We start from the raw sequence: 18697 nt of genomic DNA, 5'->3' as shown, positions 1-18697 counted from the left end.
GGTCTGCGTCGTCGGTGGCCCCAGGAGGCCACGGCAGGGCAGCGCAGCCCTTTGCCTGCAGAGCGCAGGAGTGTTTTTTAAGACTAAGTGGGATGGCGACACCATTTTATTGGGCTGGGCCAGCCAGGAAACAGGGTCGAGCGAGCAGACGCGATGCCCGGCACCCACGGGGGACAGAGCTCCAGAGCCCACCCGTCAGCGTCAATGCTCCCCGCTCAAGGCTGGGCCATGGAGGGGGCAGCGTAAGTCTGGAAGCGCTTGTGGGCCCGCTGGTGGGTGAGTAGCCTCAGGGACATGGTGTCCACGGCTGCCTCCAGCCCCGGCTGCTGGGTGATCTCCACCGTGTGGTCGTTGGCCTACAGGGATAAGGTGTCAGCAGAGTCGGGGACCGCTTCCCTCCCAGGCTCCCCAGGCCACTCACCAGCTGCAGGGAGGCCAACATGGAGCGACACACCTCGAAGGCAGGTTGGCCGGCTACCAGCTCCGCGAAGGGACACCACTGGTTGAGCTGGCTGAACCTTGAGACCACCTGGTCCCCATAGGTGTGGATGTCAAAGGGCACGTGCCGTTCCTGCAAGAAGGAGGGGCAAGATCCCGGGGCAAAACCCAGGCAGGCGGCAAGGGAGTCCCTAGCTGTCAGTCAGGGCCTGGCCCAACCCCTCCCTCACCTGCTCCCGGAGCAGCGGCTGGACGGTGTCCTCCCAGTGCCTGATGCGCTCGCTCAGCTCCGTCTCCTGCACAAACTTCTGAGACGTGGCGATGAAGAGCTCCTAGGGCGGGACCAGGAGCTGCCACCTTCTGTGCAGGAGCCCCGCACCCAGCGCCCCCACCTGCTCCGACTGGGACCTACCACATTCCTGCGGACCAGCTCCTCATAGCTCAGGGATGCCGGCACGGCCTCTGCTTCTGGGAAAGGGGCAGCTATGAGCTTCTGTGGCCACGGGCCACACCGCTTCCCCCCTCCGCCGTCCTCAGGGGCCCGGAGCGGCCCCCCCCCCCGCCCCAGCCAGCAGCTCACTCTCAGACCTACCCAGGTCCGCGGCCTCCCCAGGCTTTGCCTCCTGAGGCTCTGCATACTCCTCAGGCTCTAGAAAGTCATCTGTTGGCAGACAGAGAGGCCCAGGAGGAGGCAGGCTGGCTGGCAGCGGATGCCGAGCCCCCACCCTGGCCCGTCCCAGTAGGCTCCCACCTGCCGCCCCCAGATCCTCCAGGGAATCCTCCAGGCGGTCCTCTTCCACAGGCCACAGCCCCTCCTCAGGCCTCGGCAGCCACCGCTCCGCCACCTGCGTGCAGACAGCATCTATGAGGCACACTGCTGTCTCCCACCTGGGACCACGCGGGCTCCAGACGGTGGCCAGTACTTGCCTCCCTCCTCTGCAGCTTCCGGAGGGTCTCCAGCTGCTCCTTCACGTGCTTCCAGTACAGGACTTCCATGTCTACACACAAAGCCCTTGTAAGAGGGACTCCCACGCCCTGCCCAGCCCCCCTCCCCGGTCCGCCTGGAGCCTTGGGTGCCCCCAGGCCGAGGGGAGGCAGGCACTCAGCAGAGTGCGCACACAACCCTGACCTCACCTGCAAAGGACGGGCCCTTTCGCCGGGGCCTCCTGCTGTCAGCGTGCTCGGCATCTTCAAGAGAATTTGGTCAGTAGGAACCGAGTCCCCGTGAGCTGCACGCGGACCCTCCTGCCCTGGCCCGGCCCCACCACACCCACTCACAAGCAGCCAGGTACCACTGGTGGAAGTCCTGCAGCTTGGCGACACCCTTCCTCTTGCGCTTCTGTCCTGGAACCTCCTCCACACAGGGGGGCACAGAGTAGGGCCTACCTGGGGGCAAATGGCTACGTCTCAGTGCACAACTAAAGGCCCTGGGGCGGATGATGGCACCCACAAGCCCTAGGAGCAAGTGCAGACCGCACTAGGCAGCACAGCCCCCACCCTCATCTACCACTAGCGCTCCGGAGAACCCAGCCACAGGTGCCCGAGTGAAGGTGTCCCTCCACCCAATTACCTTTCTTGAAGGGCTTGGCGTCCAGGGAGTCAAAGGGGTCCAGGCTCTGCCAGGGGTCTGGGGTCTCCTGAGCAAAGAGTACAACCAGACCCTGGGGTGGGAGCGGGGGATGTACACCTTCCCCCCAGAAGTCCAGACACAGAGGAGGGCTGGCCACATTCAATCCAGGACCCAAGGGTGACCCACCAGAGAGAGAGGTTCCCCCGAGCAGCAGAAGAGGGGATTCGATTTCTGGGGCAAGGAAGATTCCTTGGAAAAGAGAGCCAGCACAAAGGGCCTCCAGCTAGGAGCCCAGGCATGCGGAGCTCTGAAAGCTAGCAGGAGTGAGGGGTGGGCAGCAGAGCCCCAAAGCACATCCTCCTTGCCGGGGAGGGTCTGAGCCCCACTAACCCTCACCTTCAGCAGGGACATAGGCTCCCGTCGCTCCCGCAGCACACACCTGCTGGGCTGGGCAGCACTCTGCAAAGAAACAGCCCCAGGGATGCCTCTCCCCTCCTCCACCCAAGGCTGGGGCACCCCAGTAGTCTGCTCTAGGGTCGGACATCAAGAACCCTGCAGAAGGACCCTCTTAAGGAAAACAAACACTCTAGGAAAAATTTTAGAACACACAAACTAGTAAAATGGGGTACTGTTTTTTTTCCTTTAAAAAATACCAAAAAAGAAAAAAAAGACTGCAATAAACATCCATGTATGTACCAATCAAAATTAACAAATATTAACGTTTCTCCTGTATGTATCAGGATTTTTGTTTTAATAAAAAGATTTTGGAGCTCCAGGCAGGAACACAAAGCCAACCCTCGGGGGTGGAAGGGGCAGCAACAGCCTCCAAAGCCCATCCCCTCCCACCAGCCTGATCTCGGGAGTCAGCATGGGAGACCAGCTGCCACCCTAGGTGGTACCATGACCACAGGGCTCAGACCCTTGAACCCTAGGCCACCTCTCTAAGGAGCAGCAGCTATTCTGGTCCGAAAGAGGAAAGATGTAGAAGGCACCACCCGAAAGGGCTGGGTGCAAGGACCAGAGGCAAAGCCCCCAGGCCCACCTATCCCCCCGAAGCGTGGGGCCTTCGCAGGCCTCGCAGGGCCCCCACCTGCTGCGGGCTCCTGGGCTCCTGGGGCTCGGGAGGGACGTCGGGGGCCATGGGCTCAGGGAGCTCCACTGCCCCATCTGCGTCCTCATCCTCATCACCACCTCCAGGCAGCGGGCCTTCCGGAGAGGTACCTGGGCAGGGGAGCAAGAGACCGGTCAGCCCCGAGAAGCCCAAGGCCAGACAGCACATGGGAGGCTGGCCTTGGCCAACACCCCGGAGAGGCTGCAAGGCCGATTCCCTCACTCAGCCCCGCTCATTAGACCCGGAGTGGTATGACCACGCCTCTCGCCATGCCACGGTTTCATTTGGCTCGTTTTAACCAATTTTCCTCCTGAAAGGCTGCCATCCATGTGTGCCCAGGGCTAGGTCCAAACCTCACAGGCCCAAGAACGGCCAGAGGGCAGTCACGAGACCAAGAGAGCGCAGTGAGGCCAAGGTGGGGAGGGAGGCCTAGGTCCAGGTGCAAAGAACCCAGGCTTCGTTGCTCCCCACACCTCACCCCTGGGGCGGCGGAGCATGGCCCCATGCAGAGCCCCATCTCCCCACCCCAACCCCGCAAGTCCACTGTGGTGCTCTCTTCTCACCTGGCTCCTGGGAGGCGCTGAGCACAGGGACGGAACTGCACACACAGACTTCCATTGGCTGCTCCTCAGCCCCCTCAGCCTCTGCAAAAGATGGGGGACTGGACAGGGTCAGCCCAGCCCCTCCCTCCAGGAGGCCCCTCCCTCCAGGAGGCCCCTCCCAGGGGCCCAGCAGAGCAGAGACCCGTCACAGGACTCGGGCACCCAGGGGCCGAGCCAGCTATGGGCAAAGAGGGGGCAGAGGGGATGTGGCCTGGCAGACCTAGCCTCACAGCAGGTACCCGGGGAGGGAGGCAGGACCAGAGCTGGCAGGCACAGGGGACCTGACAAGGGGTCCAGCCCAGAAGGCCCTCCTTCCCACCCAGCCCCCACATCCAAGCCCTCACCCTTCTGGTTCCTTGGCAGCAGCGTCTCCGTAGGGGATATGCCCACCGGCTCCAACATGAAGGCTCCTCTGGGGTGGGCGGTGCACGTGTTCATCCTAAAATCCTTCCGGCTGGCCAGGACCTCCCCCTGACAGCTGTGCTGGCAGAAACACAGCCACTGCAGAGACCCTTCCCAAGCAGCCCTCTCCCCTTATCTGATTCCCCTCAGCCAGGCTGAGGCCAGTACCTGTACAGGGGGCTAACGTTCTTCTCCATCTCATCAGGGGCCACAAGGGCCATGGGCAGGAGAGGGACGATGAGGATCTCCTGCGTGGAGGCCAAGAGTGGGTGAGCCACAGGCCCCACGGGCTCCATGTGGGAAACCGTATGGGAGGACACCTTCCAACACCCCCATCAGCTAAAGGCAGCCCCACAGAGGGAGGGGGACTCACACGGGGAGGCAGGTCGTTCCTCAGATCCACATTAGCACGGGAGTCAGGGAGGTCATCTAGCGACAGGAACTGTGGGGAGACAGAGCTCAGGAGCAGCGCCTGGCAAGTGCACAGCAGGCAGTGGCCACGCACCCGAGAGATCTCACCTGGTCGTCCGCCTCCTGGGGGGCCTCGGAACTGGCGTCCCCATCCGCCCCCTGTTCCCGCACTGAGGACAGCTGCTTGGCCCGCCTGAGGGAGAATCAGTGCATGGGTGTCCGGGAGGCTGCAGGCAGGCCAGACACTCAGGCCTCCACCTGCTGGCTCAGACCACCAGTACTCACTTCTTGCCAGAGATGAAATCGAGAGCCTGGTAGACCAGCGAGTACAGGTACTCCACCTGGTGACCAGAAGCAGACGGTGAGGACGCGGAAAGGAGCAGCCCACCAGAGACGCAGAGACGAGCGTGTGCACAGAGAAGCCCACCGTCCCCTCGAAACCCTCCGGCACAAGTCCTGCCCACGTGGCTGCTAGAGTGACCTCTCCGATCAAACGAGCACGTCTTATCGGTTGTGGTTCTCTCCTCGTCCTCCGTCCCCACGCTGCATGCAGCCACAGGAACGGCCGTTGTCACCCAGCTCTGACCGTCTTCAGCCCCTGCACGCCGGCCTGCGTGCAGCCCCCCCGGCCCATCGCCGTGCTGCTCCTGCCCGACACCCACAGCAGCTCCTTCCCTCCCCGCCTGCAGGCTCGGGCCACCACCGCCCCATCTCCGGAAGCCCGTGAGTCCCTGCCTGCCCCGTCACAGGGTAACGGTCAGGATTTCCGAGAGGCTGACCAGCAGGGCGTGTGTGTACCACCTCTGGGTCTTTCCCTCTGGGATGACACCACCCCAGAGCACACGCAACCCCTCTTCTTGGCCCTGCCTTTTTTTTTTTTTTTTTTTTTATGCGACAAACGTTCATTGCACCTCTCTTATGTATGGGGCTCTGCACTAGACACTGGACACAATGGTGAGCACAAGAGATGGTGCCCCCTTATCACAGGGGCCCCATTTATTAGGACCAATAAGCACTACCCATTTCAAGTGTTTGTTCATATACAGGATTGTGTTCGTGCTTCTTCCCATCTAGTCTGTCTGAATTAGGTGTCACTGCTGTTCCCGTTTTATAGAATAAACTGAGAGAAAGTCGCCTGGATCAGGGGTAGGTAGGTCTGGGATTTGTATCCAGGGATGCATGATTCCCACTGCCACTAGCCACGTGTGAGTCAACCAATTTTAAGTTCAAGTTAACGGAAAGCCAGTAAAACTCAGAAGTGCTCAGTGACACCGGCCACCTTTCAAGGCCTCCGTCGTCACGTGTGACGAGTACTTACCGTCTCTGACAGCACAGGTCACAGACCATGTCCATCATTTCAGGAAGTCCTGCTGGGCAGTGCTCGTCTAGAGCTCGCACTCCCCCCACCTCCCAGACTCCGTCAACGTTTCACTACACTTGCTTTACCACACATCTCTCCGTCTGTCACCTCACGTTTTATGCTTTCAAAGTCACTTGCAGACGTTCCTTCTCAGGACAAATACAGGATGTAGGAATCTGACGTAACCGGCGAAATCTTCAACTGTCTTAATAACTTATGGTGCCCAGAGATAAATCCGTGTCCTGTGCCATTGGAACTGAATGTAGATGGCTCACGGCCCTTCTCTAGTTCGGACCCCATTATCAAGTTCCTTAACACAGTTCTGAACTCTTACCTTTTGTCTTTCTCCCACCCACTACACCGCCAATTCTGAGTCCGCTCAATTCTGAGCACTTTTCCGTGCTGCCCCCTAGGGGACGGCTATGCACCGCTGGAGGAAAAGGGCACAAACGTGCCCCTGCAGACAGCAAGATGCGCGGACGGTCTGTGCCTTCTGTCAGTCTTTCGTTTGCATTCCCCTCAGCAAGCATTGTGAACTTTCACCAAATTTCCTACGTAGTAGCTGATTCTTAACAGCTGACTTATATTCTCCATTATGAAAACTGGGGCCCTTGGCAGGAACTCCCCAAATGGCTGTGCCCAACTTCTGTGCATCAGTACTGACTTCCTCCTCCAGAATCCTGAGATGAGGTGCCTTTTCTTTTTTTCAAGGCAGGCTTGTCAATCCACGGTCCTGACCCGTTCCTCAACTACCTCTTCTGGGATTTTGTTGCATCTGCCACCCCACCCCCACCCTTCAGCGTTGGCTGTCACTGATACCTGCCCCCTGCCCAGTTGTGATTTCACCAGTGCAGGTGGTGTCCAGGAGCTGGGCACGAGATGGACCACAGCCTGAACGGAGGACTGCTGCTTTCCTCGCTGTCCCCCCTTCCAGTGACCTCTCCCCCAAAGGGGTCATGCCATGTCTCCACACCTCTCCCCACCCCACAGTCTGGTCCTTCTCTCCCTAAAACCCCTGGTGACCTTCCAGGATACCCACTGGACACCTGAAAACCTTTCCGGTGTGGGTCAATTCACTGAACTCAACATTTTGGGTCTTACGGTCTTCTCTCTTCCCCCTTAAAATTCTCTACTGCTCTGTCTTCCGGGACACTGTCTTGATTTACCTTTCTCTCACTTTTCCTTCTTGTGAGCACTTCCTAAACACTGGTTTTCTCAGGATGCTCCCTTCATCCTGCTTTTCCTCTTATTCTACACGGGGTTCTGGACGATTGGACTACTGACAGTTTGGACTGGATCATTCTTTGCTGCGTGGGGTTCTCCTGTATACCACTGGATGTTTAGCATTAGCAGCATGCCCTGCAGTTATAAATCCAAGACTGTTCCTCGGTTATAATTGTTCAATTATAAATCCAAGCTGTATTAAAAGGTGCTGAGGAAGAGGGAGACAGGAGGTGCTGGCAAGGAAGGTAAGAGACAGGGGTGAGCCTGCCATCTGCCCCAGCAGGACAGTCAAGCTCAGTCCCACCAGACGCTGCAATGGCAAGAGCAGCAGCCAGATGGGCCCACCTTCTTACTGTAGACACAGGCAGAGCCCTGGATCAGCAGCGCTGCCTCAATGAAGTTCATGGTGGTTTTTCCTTCATCAAAAGAAATGCAGATCTGGTCCAGCTGCAAAACACAACACCAGGGCGTTGGGAAGCCGAAACCTGGGTACGCTTCTCCCCAAGAGCTCACCCAGCGCCCCTGCCTCCTCCCGGCACTCTGGCTCTGCTTGGAGTGAGGAGGCGGGCCTTTGTGATTTCTCCTACTTCCTGTAACCTCTCAGACCTACTAGTTTAGAAAAGGAAGGCCCCTGGAGTGTATCAGCCACAAACGGCCAGAGCTGCACGGGAGTCTCTCCCTGGAGACGCTCCGCACTGAGCCCATCTAAGTCAAGGCACAAGTTGGACAGAATCGGGCAGGAAGATCCCTCACCCTGAGAGAAGGAAAGGGGAACCTCAGGGGTGGGGAAGACAGAGACAAAACTCTGGGCCTCAATCCTTTGAGCAGAAACTAAGGAAACACTTACAGGTGAGTCCCCCTCCTTCCTGTGCAACCCCTAACCTCCCGAGCCCCAGCTCCTATCACCCCTTGAATGTCAGTGTCCACGGACCACATGCCAACAAGTCCCAGACCCATCTGCGGCAACACTCTCCCCTAAGCTGCGGGACTGTGCTTAGAGCAACCCCAACGCATCCAAATGTCCCCAAACTTTTTCTCTCCATACTGAAACCAGGGCTCCCCAGAACCTGGCCCCTCTCCTGCACGTCTCTCAGCAAACGGCACTTTGAAGCCCAACATGTTTTTTCAAGTTCTGCCTTTGCTTTCCACGTGCCTAGGAGGTGCTGGCAAGGAAGGTAAGAGACAGGGGTGCCCCCAGCTGTGCCCCGTGTGAACCCAGCAGTGTGGCTCGGACGCCTGGCTCGGATGCCTGGCTCGGATGCCAGGGACTTCTCCCTCCCTGTAGGGCAACTGCAGCCTTTACCTCACGGCCTGACGCTGGTGTCCAGTAAATGTCTCATGAACGAACCAAGTGCTGACATCAGAACTAAGCCTGAAAGACACACTCCCCAGGCAGATGAAAGGAGAGGCCTTTTAGGAAGAGCAACCACTCCCACAAAGGCAGTTAGCTGACCCGGGTGTCCACTATTTAGGAAAATGAGTATCACGCAAACATGTCCAAAGCACAGGGCGTGTTGGGGAGCAAGGTCAGACGTTAGACACTATGGAGAGGGAGTCTAGGAGGACACCACCCAGGGACCACCTCTACCAGTTCCTGAAGGATAGAGGGAGTTTTTCAGGTCAGTGAAACATGAGAGTCTGACAGAGTGCAAACATTCTGGAAATAAGTGAAGGGCTTTCCCTGAAAGGAGGGACTATGAAGCAGAGGGTAGCCGGGCCACCCAGGCCCTCTTCTTCTCAGCCTAGGCTGGCTCACCCACTCCCAGGACCTCACACTCCATCCACCTTCTAACAACTCCCAAATGCATGCTCCAGATTGAACCTCCCATCTAAGCCTAAATCCATATGTCCAGCTGCCTTCTTCAAACCCCATTTGGATGTCTTAACCAAAATTTGTATCGGGCGGGCCCACACTGAACTCTCGATATCCCCCCAACCACCCGTCCAAAAACCCGCAAGTCTCAGCTCCCTCCTTCTTCTCTCATTTTCCCCATTCAACCTATGCCAAGTTCCCTGCCAATTCCATGCTCCACTTTGACTAAACTGTCCGCTCCTCTCCATAGTGGCTGTGGCTCTTGCTCAGCCGGCCCCACCTCTTGCCCGGCCCTTGGCACTAACTGGGCTCTCCCCCCGCCTTCACTCCCTTCCAGCCCACTCTTGACAAGCCAGCGCTTGTCTGCAGACACAAGGCAGAATTACCTCACTCCACTCAGAACCCTAATGGCTTTCTGTCACTCTCAGGGAAAAAACCCAAATCGCAAACAGAGCCTCGCTGGCTGACCAGCTTCCCTCTGCAGCTACCCACCCTCCCCTGCTCACTGCACGGCAGTCACACAGGGCTACCTCTCCAGGTCCCCCATGGAGCCAAGCACTTTCCCACCTCACAACCTCGGGACCTATCTTCTCTCCACGTGGAACATTCTTCAGCTCATTCGGACTAGGCAACTCCTTTCATCCCAAACAAAGTTCAGTCCCCCACATAAACTCTTCGTGGAGCCCTCAACTTTTCTTTTGAACCTCTCATGTTTGTGATTGCACAAAGACACAGTGACGAGGACAGTGGCCTCTGCTCTGCCACCTATTAGGACTGTGAGCCTATCTCTTAACCTCCCTGTAGAACTAATACCTGTTCCAACGACCCTATGTCGTTACTTCTTCAGGATCCGTTCTCCTACAAGGGTGAAGCAGGGACTACTGTTTGCTTGCCACTATTTTCTTAGGATTTCACATGATTCTCGGCATACAGCAGACACTCAACAAACAAACAAAAAAATAAACGGATGAAAGAGTCTGGGTGGCTCAGTCAGTTAAGTGTCCGACTCTCGGTTTCAGTTCAGGTCATGATCTCCCAGTTCCTGAGTTCGAGCCCCAAATGGTGCTCTGCAGAGTAGCAACATGGTAAGATGTGTTTAAAAAAAAAAAAAAAAAAAACTTTCTGGTAGCTGCATGGAAAAGGAAAGGAGGAGAAAGACAAAACAAGAAGCAGGGAATCAGGACTTTAAAGGGCAGAGAAGGTCTGGAACAGCAAAGAAAAGCAGGAAGGGAGCTGACCAAGCCAGGAAGTAGATCTACCAAGCATCCCCAGGCACCCTGACCAATGTGGAAACCTGAATTCACAGTAGCCCCACCCAGCACAATTCTCTGCATTTTCCCAGCAGTCCAGGTGTCCCAGCAGAGAAGGTAGATCAGTAGATCAAGTATTCATCCAACAAACACTTATTCTATGCCCCCTACTAAATGCAACGCCCCCTACTATATGCTGGGCATTCTATTATTATTATGCAAAGGGAACAGAGTATACACATGGTTCCTGCCCTAGCAGAGTTAAACAAGTGAACAAGTTAAAGAAGAACTTGTGATAAACATCCTAAAGAACGTAAGGTACTGGGACAACTATCTTAAACAGGCTGCTCACCTGACGTTTAACCTGAGACACAGAGGATAAGAGGTGGTTAATCATAAAAATAAATGGGTGAAGAGTATTCCCCAGTGGGAACAGAAAATACAAAGACCCTCAGTCAGGAATGAGCTCCAGAGGCACCCGGCTGGCTCAGTCGGTAAAGCATGCAACTCCTGATCTCAGGGTCCTGAGATTGAGCCCAGGTTTGGTGTAGAGATAACTAAAAAAATAATAATAAAATAAATAAAGTTCCTTATTTAAAAAAAAGGGGGGGAGGGCACCTGGCTGGCTCAGTCGGTTGAGTGCTGTTAGCACAGAGCCTGCTTCGGATCCTCAGTGGCCCTCTCTCTCTGCCCCTTCCCTGCTGGTTCTCTATCTCAAATTAAACAAACAAACTTAAAAATAAATAAATAAGCCCCAGTGTTTTAGGTTGATTGGCTCTAAAGAACAGGTGGAGAGGAGCTCAAGATGAGGCTACAACAGTCAGCAAGGCCAGATTCAGAAAAGAAGGTTTGCGCTTTAGTCTTGGCACAGAAGCCTCTGAGGCGCCACTGCAGTCACACTTGCTACTGGATGGAGCGTGAATCGGATGGGGCCAAAAAAAGCTGTTACAGAGCCTAGGAAGGAAGGTTTTACATGAATCTGAGCCAGGTAGAAAACAGATGAATTCAAGGGAAATTCTGGCGGTGCGACTGACAGAATTCACCGAGTTTCACTAAAACAGCTTTTAGTTCTCACCTTTTGTTGAACAGTAGTGCTATTTAGCAAGATCAGGAAGACCGAGATTAGGGCAAAAAAATATAAAGCTCCACTTTAATGTATTAAATCTGAGATGCTTGGGGCACCTGGGTGGCTCAGTTAAGTGTCTGACTCTCAGTTTCAGTTCAGGTCATGATCTCCCAGTTCCTGAGTTTGAGCCCCAAATGGTGCTCTGCGCTGACAGCACAGAGCCTGCTTGGGTTCTCTCTCCCTCTCTTTCTGCCCCTACCCTGCTCTCAAAATAAGTAAACATTAAAAAAAACAAAAAAAAAACAAAAAAAAAACTGAGATGCTTCTGTGGAATGTCTAACAGGAATGTCAAAGGTAAGCAGCTGGATATACAAAATAAATTCAGAAAAAAAGATTTGCTGGGGGGCCTGGGGGGGCTCAGCTGGTTGAGCATCTCATGGCATAATCCCAGGGTCGTGTGACTGAGCAAAAAGTCAGGCTCCATGCTGAGTGTGGAGCCTGCCTAACATTCTTTCTCTTTCTCTCTCCCCCTCTGCTTTTCCCCCCACCTCGTGCTGTCTAAAAAGAAACAAAAAAAAGAAAGAAAAAAGATCTGGGATGAAGACATAAATCTGAGAGTTGTCCTCATACAGGTGATATTTAAAATCAGGGAAACAAGTGAGATTATTTAAGGGAGATACAGAAGATGGCCCAGGCCCTGCCCAGAGAAGCTAAACACTTAAGAGATTGGATAGCAAAGAAACAGTAAGCAAATAACATGGGGAGAAAAAAATCAGAGCACGTAAACCTGTACCCAAAAAGGAGTGGTCAGCCCAACAAATGCTGCTAAACTGAATAAGGTGACACTTCTAGCGTCCCTTGAACTTGCCAAGATAGACGTCACTGTTGATCGCAGTCCAAGTGAGCTGCAATGTGAAAGCGAAGTACAGAAAGGGAGCAGACAGCACATTAACAAGGCCTAGACTCGGCTGTCAAGTAAATAAAGACCAAATGCTGACAAGTAGAACATGACAGTAGCTTGAAACCGGTTTCAGAATCCAAGATAAGAAACTCTCTTTCACCGTGATCCAGCGGTCTCAAATACCCAGACACGCACATAAATTCTAGTCTATTCTGTTACATTACAGAAAAATGCTTGTCACCACCCATGAAATCCATTTCACGGCTCTGGAACAGGTAGCGACCTGTGATGACAACTCCAGGCTAATTTAATAAGGGATGACTTCCAGAGGCAGAGATGGATTTGGAAAAAAAGAAACGAGCCTGAGGACAGCGCCAGACGGACACGGACGAGGAGGCGGGGCGGGGCCGCCCAGCAGCCCCCCGCCCGCCGCCCCGCCCCGCGCCACTCCCCGGGACGGCACTCACCTCCTCTAGATATTCTCCCAGCTGGGCCGCCACGTCCACCTCCCAGTTCTTAGTGAGGTCGCGGATGGGCTGCAGTAGATGGGCGAAGCGCGCCTCCACGTCCTCCATGTCCGGAAGGGGCCGGGGCGGCCCGGGGACCGCAGGGCCGTCTTCGAGGGGAGCCAGCGTCCTCAGCCCGCCACTAGTTCTGGCGCCATTTTGCTGTTCCCGCCCAGGGAAAGGACGTAGCGCGTGACGCCGCGCGCACATCTATGACGCACGCGGCCGCAGCGGGCGAGAGCGAACCCCGACGCGGCGCTGCAGGAGCGCGCCGGAAGGGCCGCGGGCGGTGCTGGAGGCGGGGCCGGCGGGGCGGGGCCGGCGGGGCGGGGCGGGGCCGGCGGGGCGTGCCCGAGGGCTGTTCTCCGGCCGGCCGCGTAGCGGACATGGCGGGCTCCCGGCTCCCGCGACAGCTCTTCCTTCAGGGCGTGGCCGCCGTCTTCATGTTCGCGTTCGCGTCCCTGTACACGCAGATCCCGGGTGAGGGCGCCGAGGGTGGGACACCTCCCGGCCCGCGCCCTGCGTCCCCTCCTCTCTCCGCCCGACGCTCCGCTGACTGGGGGAGGGAGTAACGTCCAGGCCTCGGTGCCTGGGGTAGGGGCTTCGGTTCATGTCCTGCGGGCCGCGGGGGGCTTGGGGAGGTTTGAGGGTGTGCAGGTTCTGACTTGGCGCCGGGGCAGAATTCTGAGGGGCGTGGGCGCACACCTGGTGGGGCAGTTAGGAGATATGACCTGGAAGAGAGAACTCTCTCCGTTGGGCGGGAGGTCCTGACTTGGGAATTCCGGTAGACCTTCTGGGGCCTGATCTGGGAGGGGTTGGAGATCAGATTCTCACCCGGTTGCAAGAGTCTCCAGGTCCTGACCTAGGTTGGGGGAAGGGGTGGGTCCTGTGGGCCCAGACTGGTGGGGGGTGTCTAGCCTTGGGGGACAGTGTCCGGGGCCTGGCCCTGATGTGCACTCCCACAGGCCTGTATGGTGCCGAGGGCATCCTACCTGCGCGGAAGACGCTGAGGCCACAGGGCAAGGGGCGCTGGCAGCAGCTGTGGGAGACCCCGACCCTGCTGTGGGAGGCTCCGCAGCTCGGCCTAGACACCACGCAGGGCCTGGAGCTGCTGAGCCTGCTGGGCACCCTGCTGGCCCTGGGTGCACTGCTGCTGCGCCAGCTGCGCACCCTCCTCGTCTACCTGCTGCTCTGGGCTGCCTACCTGTCGGCCTACCAGGCAAGTGGGGGCTGCCTGTTGCCCGCTCCCCCCCCCCCCCCGCACCACTGGGACCCATGTCACCAACTCCCTCCAGCCCTGTCCACCCTCCCGCTCACCCCTGTCTCTGCCTTGCCTGCCTCTGCAGACACCCGCCCCCCTGCCTCCCTGACAACCCTTCTCCCTGCAGGTGGGCCAGGTGTTTCTTTATTTCCAGTGGTGAGTGACTCCTGGGTGTGGGGCTGCAGGGGATGGGGTGGAGCGGGATATGTTTGCCTCTCCAGGGAGGACCCTCTGAGGGGAACAGCCTTGATGGGGAGGGGCCCTTTGTGCTGTTCCTTCTTCCCATAGGGATTCCCTGCTGCTGGAGACTGGCTTCCTGGCCGTGCTGGTGGCCCCCCTGAGACCGCGCCACCACCATAAGCAGGCCCCCCAGGGCGGGCTGGCAGGGGCCTTGCCCCACGAAGACCTCCCCTTCTGGCTGGTCCGCTGGCTGCTGTTTCGCCTCATGTTTGCCTCGGGTGTGGTCAAGCTGACCAGCCGTTGCCCCGCTTGGTGGGGGCTTACCGGTAAGGGTCCTATCCTGGACTTTGGGGCAGTCTTGGGGGTTCTGCCCAGCCCTGACCACCCATTTATCACCTGCAGCACTCACCTACCACTACGAGACACAGTGCCTGCCCACACCTGCCTCCTGGTTCACCCACCACCTGCCCGTCTGGCTGCACAAACTATGTGTGGTGGCCACCTTCCTCATTGAGATCGCAGTGCCTCCTCTGTTCTTCGCCCCTGTTCGCCGCCTGCGTTTGGCAGCTTTCTACTCCCAGGTGGGTGGGGACCTCAGCCGTCAGGAAAGTAGGATGTGGCCTTCTTCAGCACTGCCCAGCGGGTCCCACTGGGACCGGGTGGCTGTTGCAAGCAGTCCAGAAGGCCCGGTGGGTGGAGGGACAGGCTAATCCAGGATGTAAAGGCATGCCTGTGGGGCAAGGCTGTGGCGTCTCTAGAAGACGCCAGTGAAGTCAGCAGAGGCAGGTGCAGAAGGGCTGCACGAGGCATGCTGAGCTTGGGTTTCTTCCAGGTGGTGGAAGCCACGGAAGGTATGAGCAGGGGGTAGAGGACAGTGGAATGAGAACATAACACAGGCCCGGGGATGATGAGGGGGGTGGGATGCCTGCAGGAGAGACCTAGGCACAGGGTGCGGCGGGGCTTGAAGCAGGCTCTGAAGGGCCAGGAAGGGGGTGGGCCTCAGGAACTCTCAGTGCAAACCCCCCCCCAGGTTTTGTTGCAAGTCCTCATTATCATCACCGGCAACTATAACTTCTTCAACCTGCTCACGCTGGTGCTCACCACCGCTCTTCTGGACGACGGGCACCTGACTGCTACACCTGGCAACAGCCACTGCAAAAAGACAGCCAGTTGTGAGTGTCAGCTTGTCCCAGACGGTCAGACACTCTCAGCCCAACCACCCACCAGCAAGTTTCTTGCCCTCCACCACCCCCCGGGTGACCCCTGCTCTAGTTCCGCCCCGGCCCAAGACTATGACTGTCTTGCTCAACAGCCTGGCCCAGGACGCTGCTGGCTGTGCTGTCTCTGCTCTTGGAATTCGCCGTCTACGGGCTGCTAGCCTATGGTACCGTGCACTACTTCGGCCTGGAAGTTGACTGGGAGCAGCATGCTGTCCACTCCAGAACCAGTGAGTGCCAGCTGGGGGGACCAGAGGGCAGAGCTGGACCGTCCCTCCTCACACCCCTTTCTCTCTGCAGCTTTTACCTTCCACCAGTTTTCCCAGTGGCTGAAAATGGTGACCCTGCCCACCATGTGGCTGGGGGTGGCCTCCCTCACCTGGGAACTGCTGACTGCCCTCTGGAGGTACGTGGCCCGAGGGGGTGGGGCAGAGCTGCGCCGGGCAGGCCTGACAGCACTCGGGTCCCCCGCCCCCCAGGTGGACCCAGGTGCGAGGGTGGCCGAGGAGGCTCTGCACTGCAGTCCAGCTGCTCATCTTCGGCACTGCCACGGTGGCCTTGTTTGTGATCAGCCTGGTGGGTAGCACTTGGGGAGGAGGGTGGGGTCCGGAGGGGCAGCACTGAGCCTCGCCCACCTGCCTCTAGGTGCCATACTCCTACATGGAACCCTCAACCCACGGGCGACTCTGGACTGGGGCCCACCGCCTGTTTGGCACCGTAGAGCACCTACAGCTGGCTAACTCCTACGGCCTCTTCCGCCGGATGACCGGTCTGGGTGGGCGGCCCGAAGTGGTGCTGGAGGGCAGCTATGACGGGCACCGCTGGGTGGTAAATGCTCCCGCGGGCCCCACGAGGCAGGGAGGGACCTGCAGAGGGCAGGGGGAGGGTCCGGCCAGTCCAGCGAGTTGTGTTAACCTGCTCTGCCGGGCAGGAGATCGAGTTCATGTACAAGCCCGGGAACGTGAGCCGGCCACCCCCCATCGTGGCGCCCCACCAGCCCCGCCTCGACTGGCAGATGTGGTTCGCAGCCTTGGGCCCACACTCTCACAGCCCCTGGTTCACGGGCCTGGTCCTGCGCCTGCTGCAGGGCAAGGAGCCTGGTGAGACCCCGTGGGGAGTTGGGGGTGGCTCACGGGAAGGGTAGGGTCTGGTGGGGGCAGGGTGTGTGTGAAGGGGAGGGTGGGGCAGAGAGAACATTGGCTGTGCTGAGCCCACTCCCTGGCAGTGATCCGCCTCATCCGGAACGACGTGACCAAGTACCCCTTCCACAAGCGGCCACCCACCTACCTGCGGGCCCAGCGCTACAAGTACTGGTTCTCACCTCCTGGGGAGCAGAGGTAAGGCCAGGGTGCCCAGTGGGAAGCTGGGGCCTGAGCTCAGGCAGCCCCTGAACGTCCCGCCCTGTTGCAGCCAGTGGTGGCGACGCCAGTGGGTAGAGGAATTCTTCCCACCGGTGTCCTTGGGGGACCCAACGCTGGACGTGCTGCTCAGACAGTTTGGCCTTCAGGTGGGAAGGCGTTAGGAAGGGGGAAGTGGCAGGGGTGACCCTCCCCCACAGGAGTGGTCCCCACGGACCTTCCTCAATCCTACACCCACAGGACAAGAGCCCACCCCGAGCCCGCAGCTCCAGCAACACCCTGGCCCAGGCCCTCCGCTGGGTCCGGAGACAGCTGTCTCCCCTGGAGCCTTCCACCCTGCTCTGGGGGCTCCTCGCCGCAGCGGGGGCCATCAGGGTCGTGCAGGCCCTGCATTCAAGGCCTCATTCCCCCCGGTCTTCCCCTCCGGGGAAGGAGGAGAAGCACAGGCCAGCCCCGAAGAAGGACTCTGGAGCTGCCACCAAACGAGCTGCCCCAGCCCCTGACAACTGTACGAGCAGTTCCCAGTCTCCGGGGAGGAAAAAATAGCTGCGTCTGTCAGCCACACGTCCGGAGAGGGTCAGGGTCCCCAGCACGTCTCTGGCCTTCTGCCGCAGGACATGATCCAGCCAGCGTGCCTTAGCCAACTGCCACGACAGATGCAGGATGGGGTGCCATCCTCCGGGGGGGCTCTGGCTTCCCTGCTGCGCGGAGGGCCCACTCCCCAGACACACACCAACCGTGCCCTCCCCGGGCCATCTCCTGGCCTTGACCCATGAGGCAGGCATGTGACCCAGCTCAAGGTCTTTGCCGGGACATTGTACCAGGGCTGGGGAAGCCCTTTCCCACTGTAGGGATCCAAGCCTGATGCCCCAGCCACAGTTCCTGCACCAGAGCGTCTGAGGCTGACTTGCTGGGGCATCGAGGGAGAGGGAAGACAGTCCTGAGACTCCTGCCATTTGGGTCCAGGAACCAATAAAGGTGTCTCTGTGCTTGACCACGCGCCGGATGTTTTCTTCCCACTTTGGAGTCCTGAGGACAGCGGACCTTCCCCTACCCCTGGTAGTGGACACAGCTCGTGCTGTCCAGCTGATAGCTGGCCTGGCTTGGTGGATGCCTTCATTCTCCCGCCCTCAACGTTCCCCTCTGAAACAGACATAAGCACACGCTGGGGCACAGCCTGGCCGACCTATCCGCTCCACACATCAAGTCTGCGAGGCCAGTGGCACAATGTAGGGCCTGGAAGCATCCAAGGGCCCGAGAACTCACCAGAACCTGGGCCCTGCTTTCTTTGCTTGTCCTGCTTCCTCATCCCAGGGAACGGCTGAAGGGTCAGAGCCCTGGACCTCCCTTGGGCAGGGGTGAAGGAAGGACAGGTGGGAGGGGCAGGGCGGGCACCACAGGCACCAGGTCAGGGAGGTGTTGAATAGCATTCAGCAGAATGAAAACCCATCACGCCTCGGGCAGAGTGGCACAGGGTGTGGGTGGGGAGAGGAAGGAGGAGGCCCTGGGTCAAGGGCAGAGGAGGGAGAATGCATCTGACCACCCAGGGAGACGAATGTGGAAGCAGGTATTGAGGGCAACACTCAGGTTTCTGTTTGGGGTTCTGTGGTCAGTCAGGAGGTCCCCGCCCTCCCTGAGAACTTGTAGCCCAGCCGGCCCGGACTCTGTCCTCAGCCCCCAACTCTCATGCTCTGGTCCCATGGATACCTAGTCAGCCCCCAGTGTGCTCAGCTCCCTCCCCCATGTCACTGAACCCCTCTTTGATGTGAACACGACCCATGCTCAGCCTGTGCCCACAGCCACGCGTGGTTTACATGGACCTGTGACCTGTGTTTTTGGGTGCCTTCAAAGGTGCTCTTACACGCAGATTAAATGATCTATAAATTGACTTTTGCCTGAAGACAGTAAAGTATTTAAAATTTTAAAACCTGGGGGCACCTGGGTGGCTCAATCTGTTAAGCATCTGACTTCGGCTCATGGTTCATGAGTTCAAAACCCACGTCAGGCTCTGTGCCGACAGCTCAGAG

General features: G+C 58.1%; 2 protein-coding genes across 3 annotated transcripts; one reads left to right on the top strand and one right to left on the bottom strand.

The window, feature by feature from the left end:
• Nucleotides 1-88: 88 nt before the first annotated feature.
• NCAPH2 (non-SMC condensin II complex subunit H2) lies at nucleotides 89-12855 on the bottom strand. Of its 2 annotated transcripts, XM_019447324.2 has the most exons (20): nucleotides 12616-12854; nucleotides 7464-7565; nucleotides 4820-4875; nucleotides 4643-4727; nucleotides 4497-4565; nucleotides 4292-4371; nucleotides 4066-4199; nucleotides 3683-3763; nucleotides 3099-3229; nucleotides 2405-2467; nucleotides 2009-2075; nucleotides 1717-1824; nucleotides 1573-1626; nucleotides 1366-1436; nucleotides 1190-1283; nucleotides 1031-1099; nucleotides 851-906; nucleotides 669-770; nucleotides 422-571; nucleotides 89-356 (listed from the first exon to the last, which is right to left on the bottom strand). In XM_019447324.2, exons 1-20 carry the CDS (start codon nucleotides 12721-12723, stop codon nucleotides 216-218), a joined length of 1821 nt encoding a protein of 606 aa, XP_019302869.2. In that variant the 5' UTR covers nucleotides 12724-12854; the 3' UTR covers nucleotides 89-215. The 2 variants fall into 2 exon arrangements, 1 of the variants encoding a protein (XP_019302869.2); XR_008419403.1 differs by lacking the exons at nucleotides 89-356; nucleotides 422-571; nucleotides 669-770; nucleotides 851-906; nucleotides 2405-2467 and having other exon boundaries at nucleotides 1190-1436; nucleotides 12616-12855.
• A 138-nt stretch (nucleotides 12856-12993) lies between these two features.
• On the top strand, nucleotides 12994-17664 carry LMF2 (lipase maturation factor 2). Its single transcript, XM_019447319.2, has 14 exons — nucleotides 12994-13134; nucleotides 13620-13873; nucleotides 14043-14071; nucleotides 14204-14421; nucleotides 14498-14676; nucleotides 15126-15267; nucleotides 15408-15542; nucleotides 15613-15718; nucleotides 15792-15888; nucleotides 15958-16140; nucleotides 16244-16412; nucleotides 16538-16649; nucleotides 16723-16819; nucleotides 16911-17664. Exons 1-14 carry the CDS (start codon nucleotides 13041-13043, stop codon nucleotides 17214-17216), a joined length of 2121 nt encoding a protein of 706 aa, XP_019302864.1. The 5' UTR covers nucleotides 12994-13040; the 3' UTR covers nucleotides 17217-17664.
• The last annotated feature ends 1033 nt before the right edge of the window (nucleotides 17665-18697 follow it).

Source organism: Panthera pardus, unplaced genomic scaffold (assembly GCF_024362965.1).
Source record: "Panthera pardus isolate Hobbes unplaced genomic scaffold, ASM2436296v1 HiC_scaffold_6, whole genome shotgun sequence".
Taxonomy (NCBI): Eukaryota; Metazoa; Chordata; class Mammalia; order Carnivora; family Felidae; genus Panthera; species Panthera pardus.
This window is presented reverse-complemented; position numbering and strand designations above follow the sequence as displayed.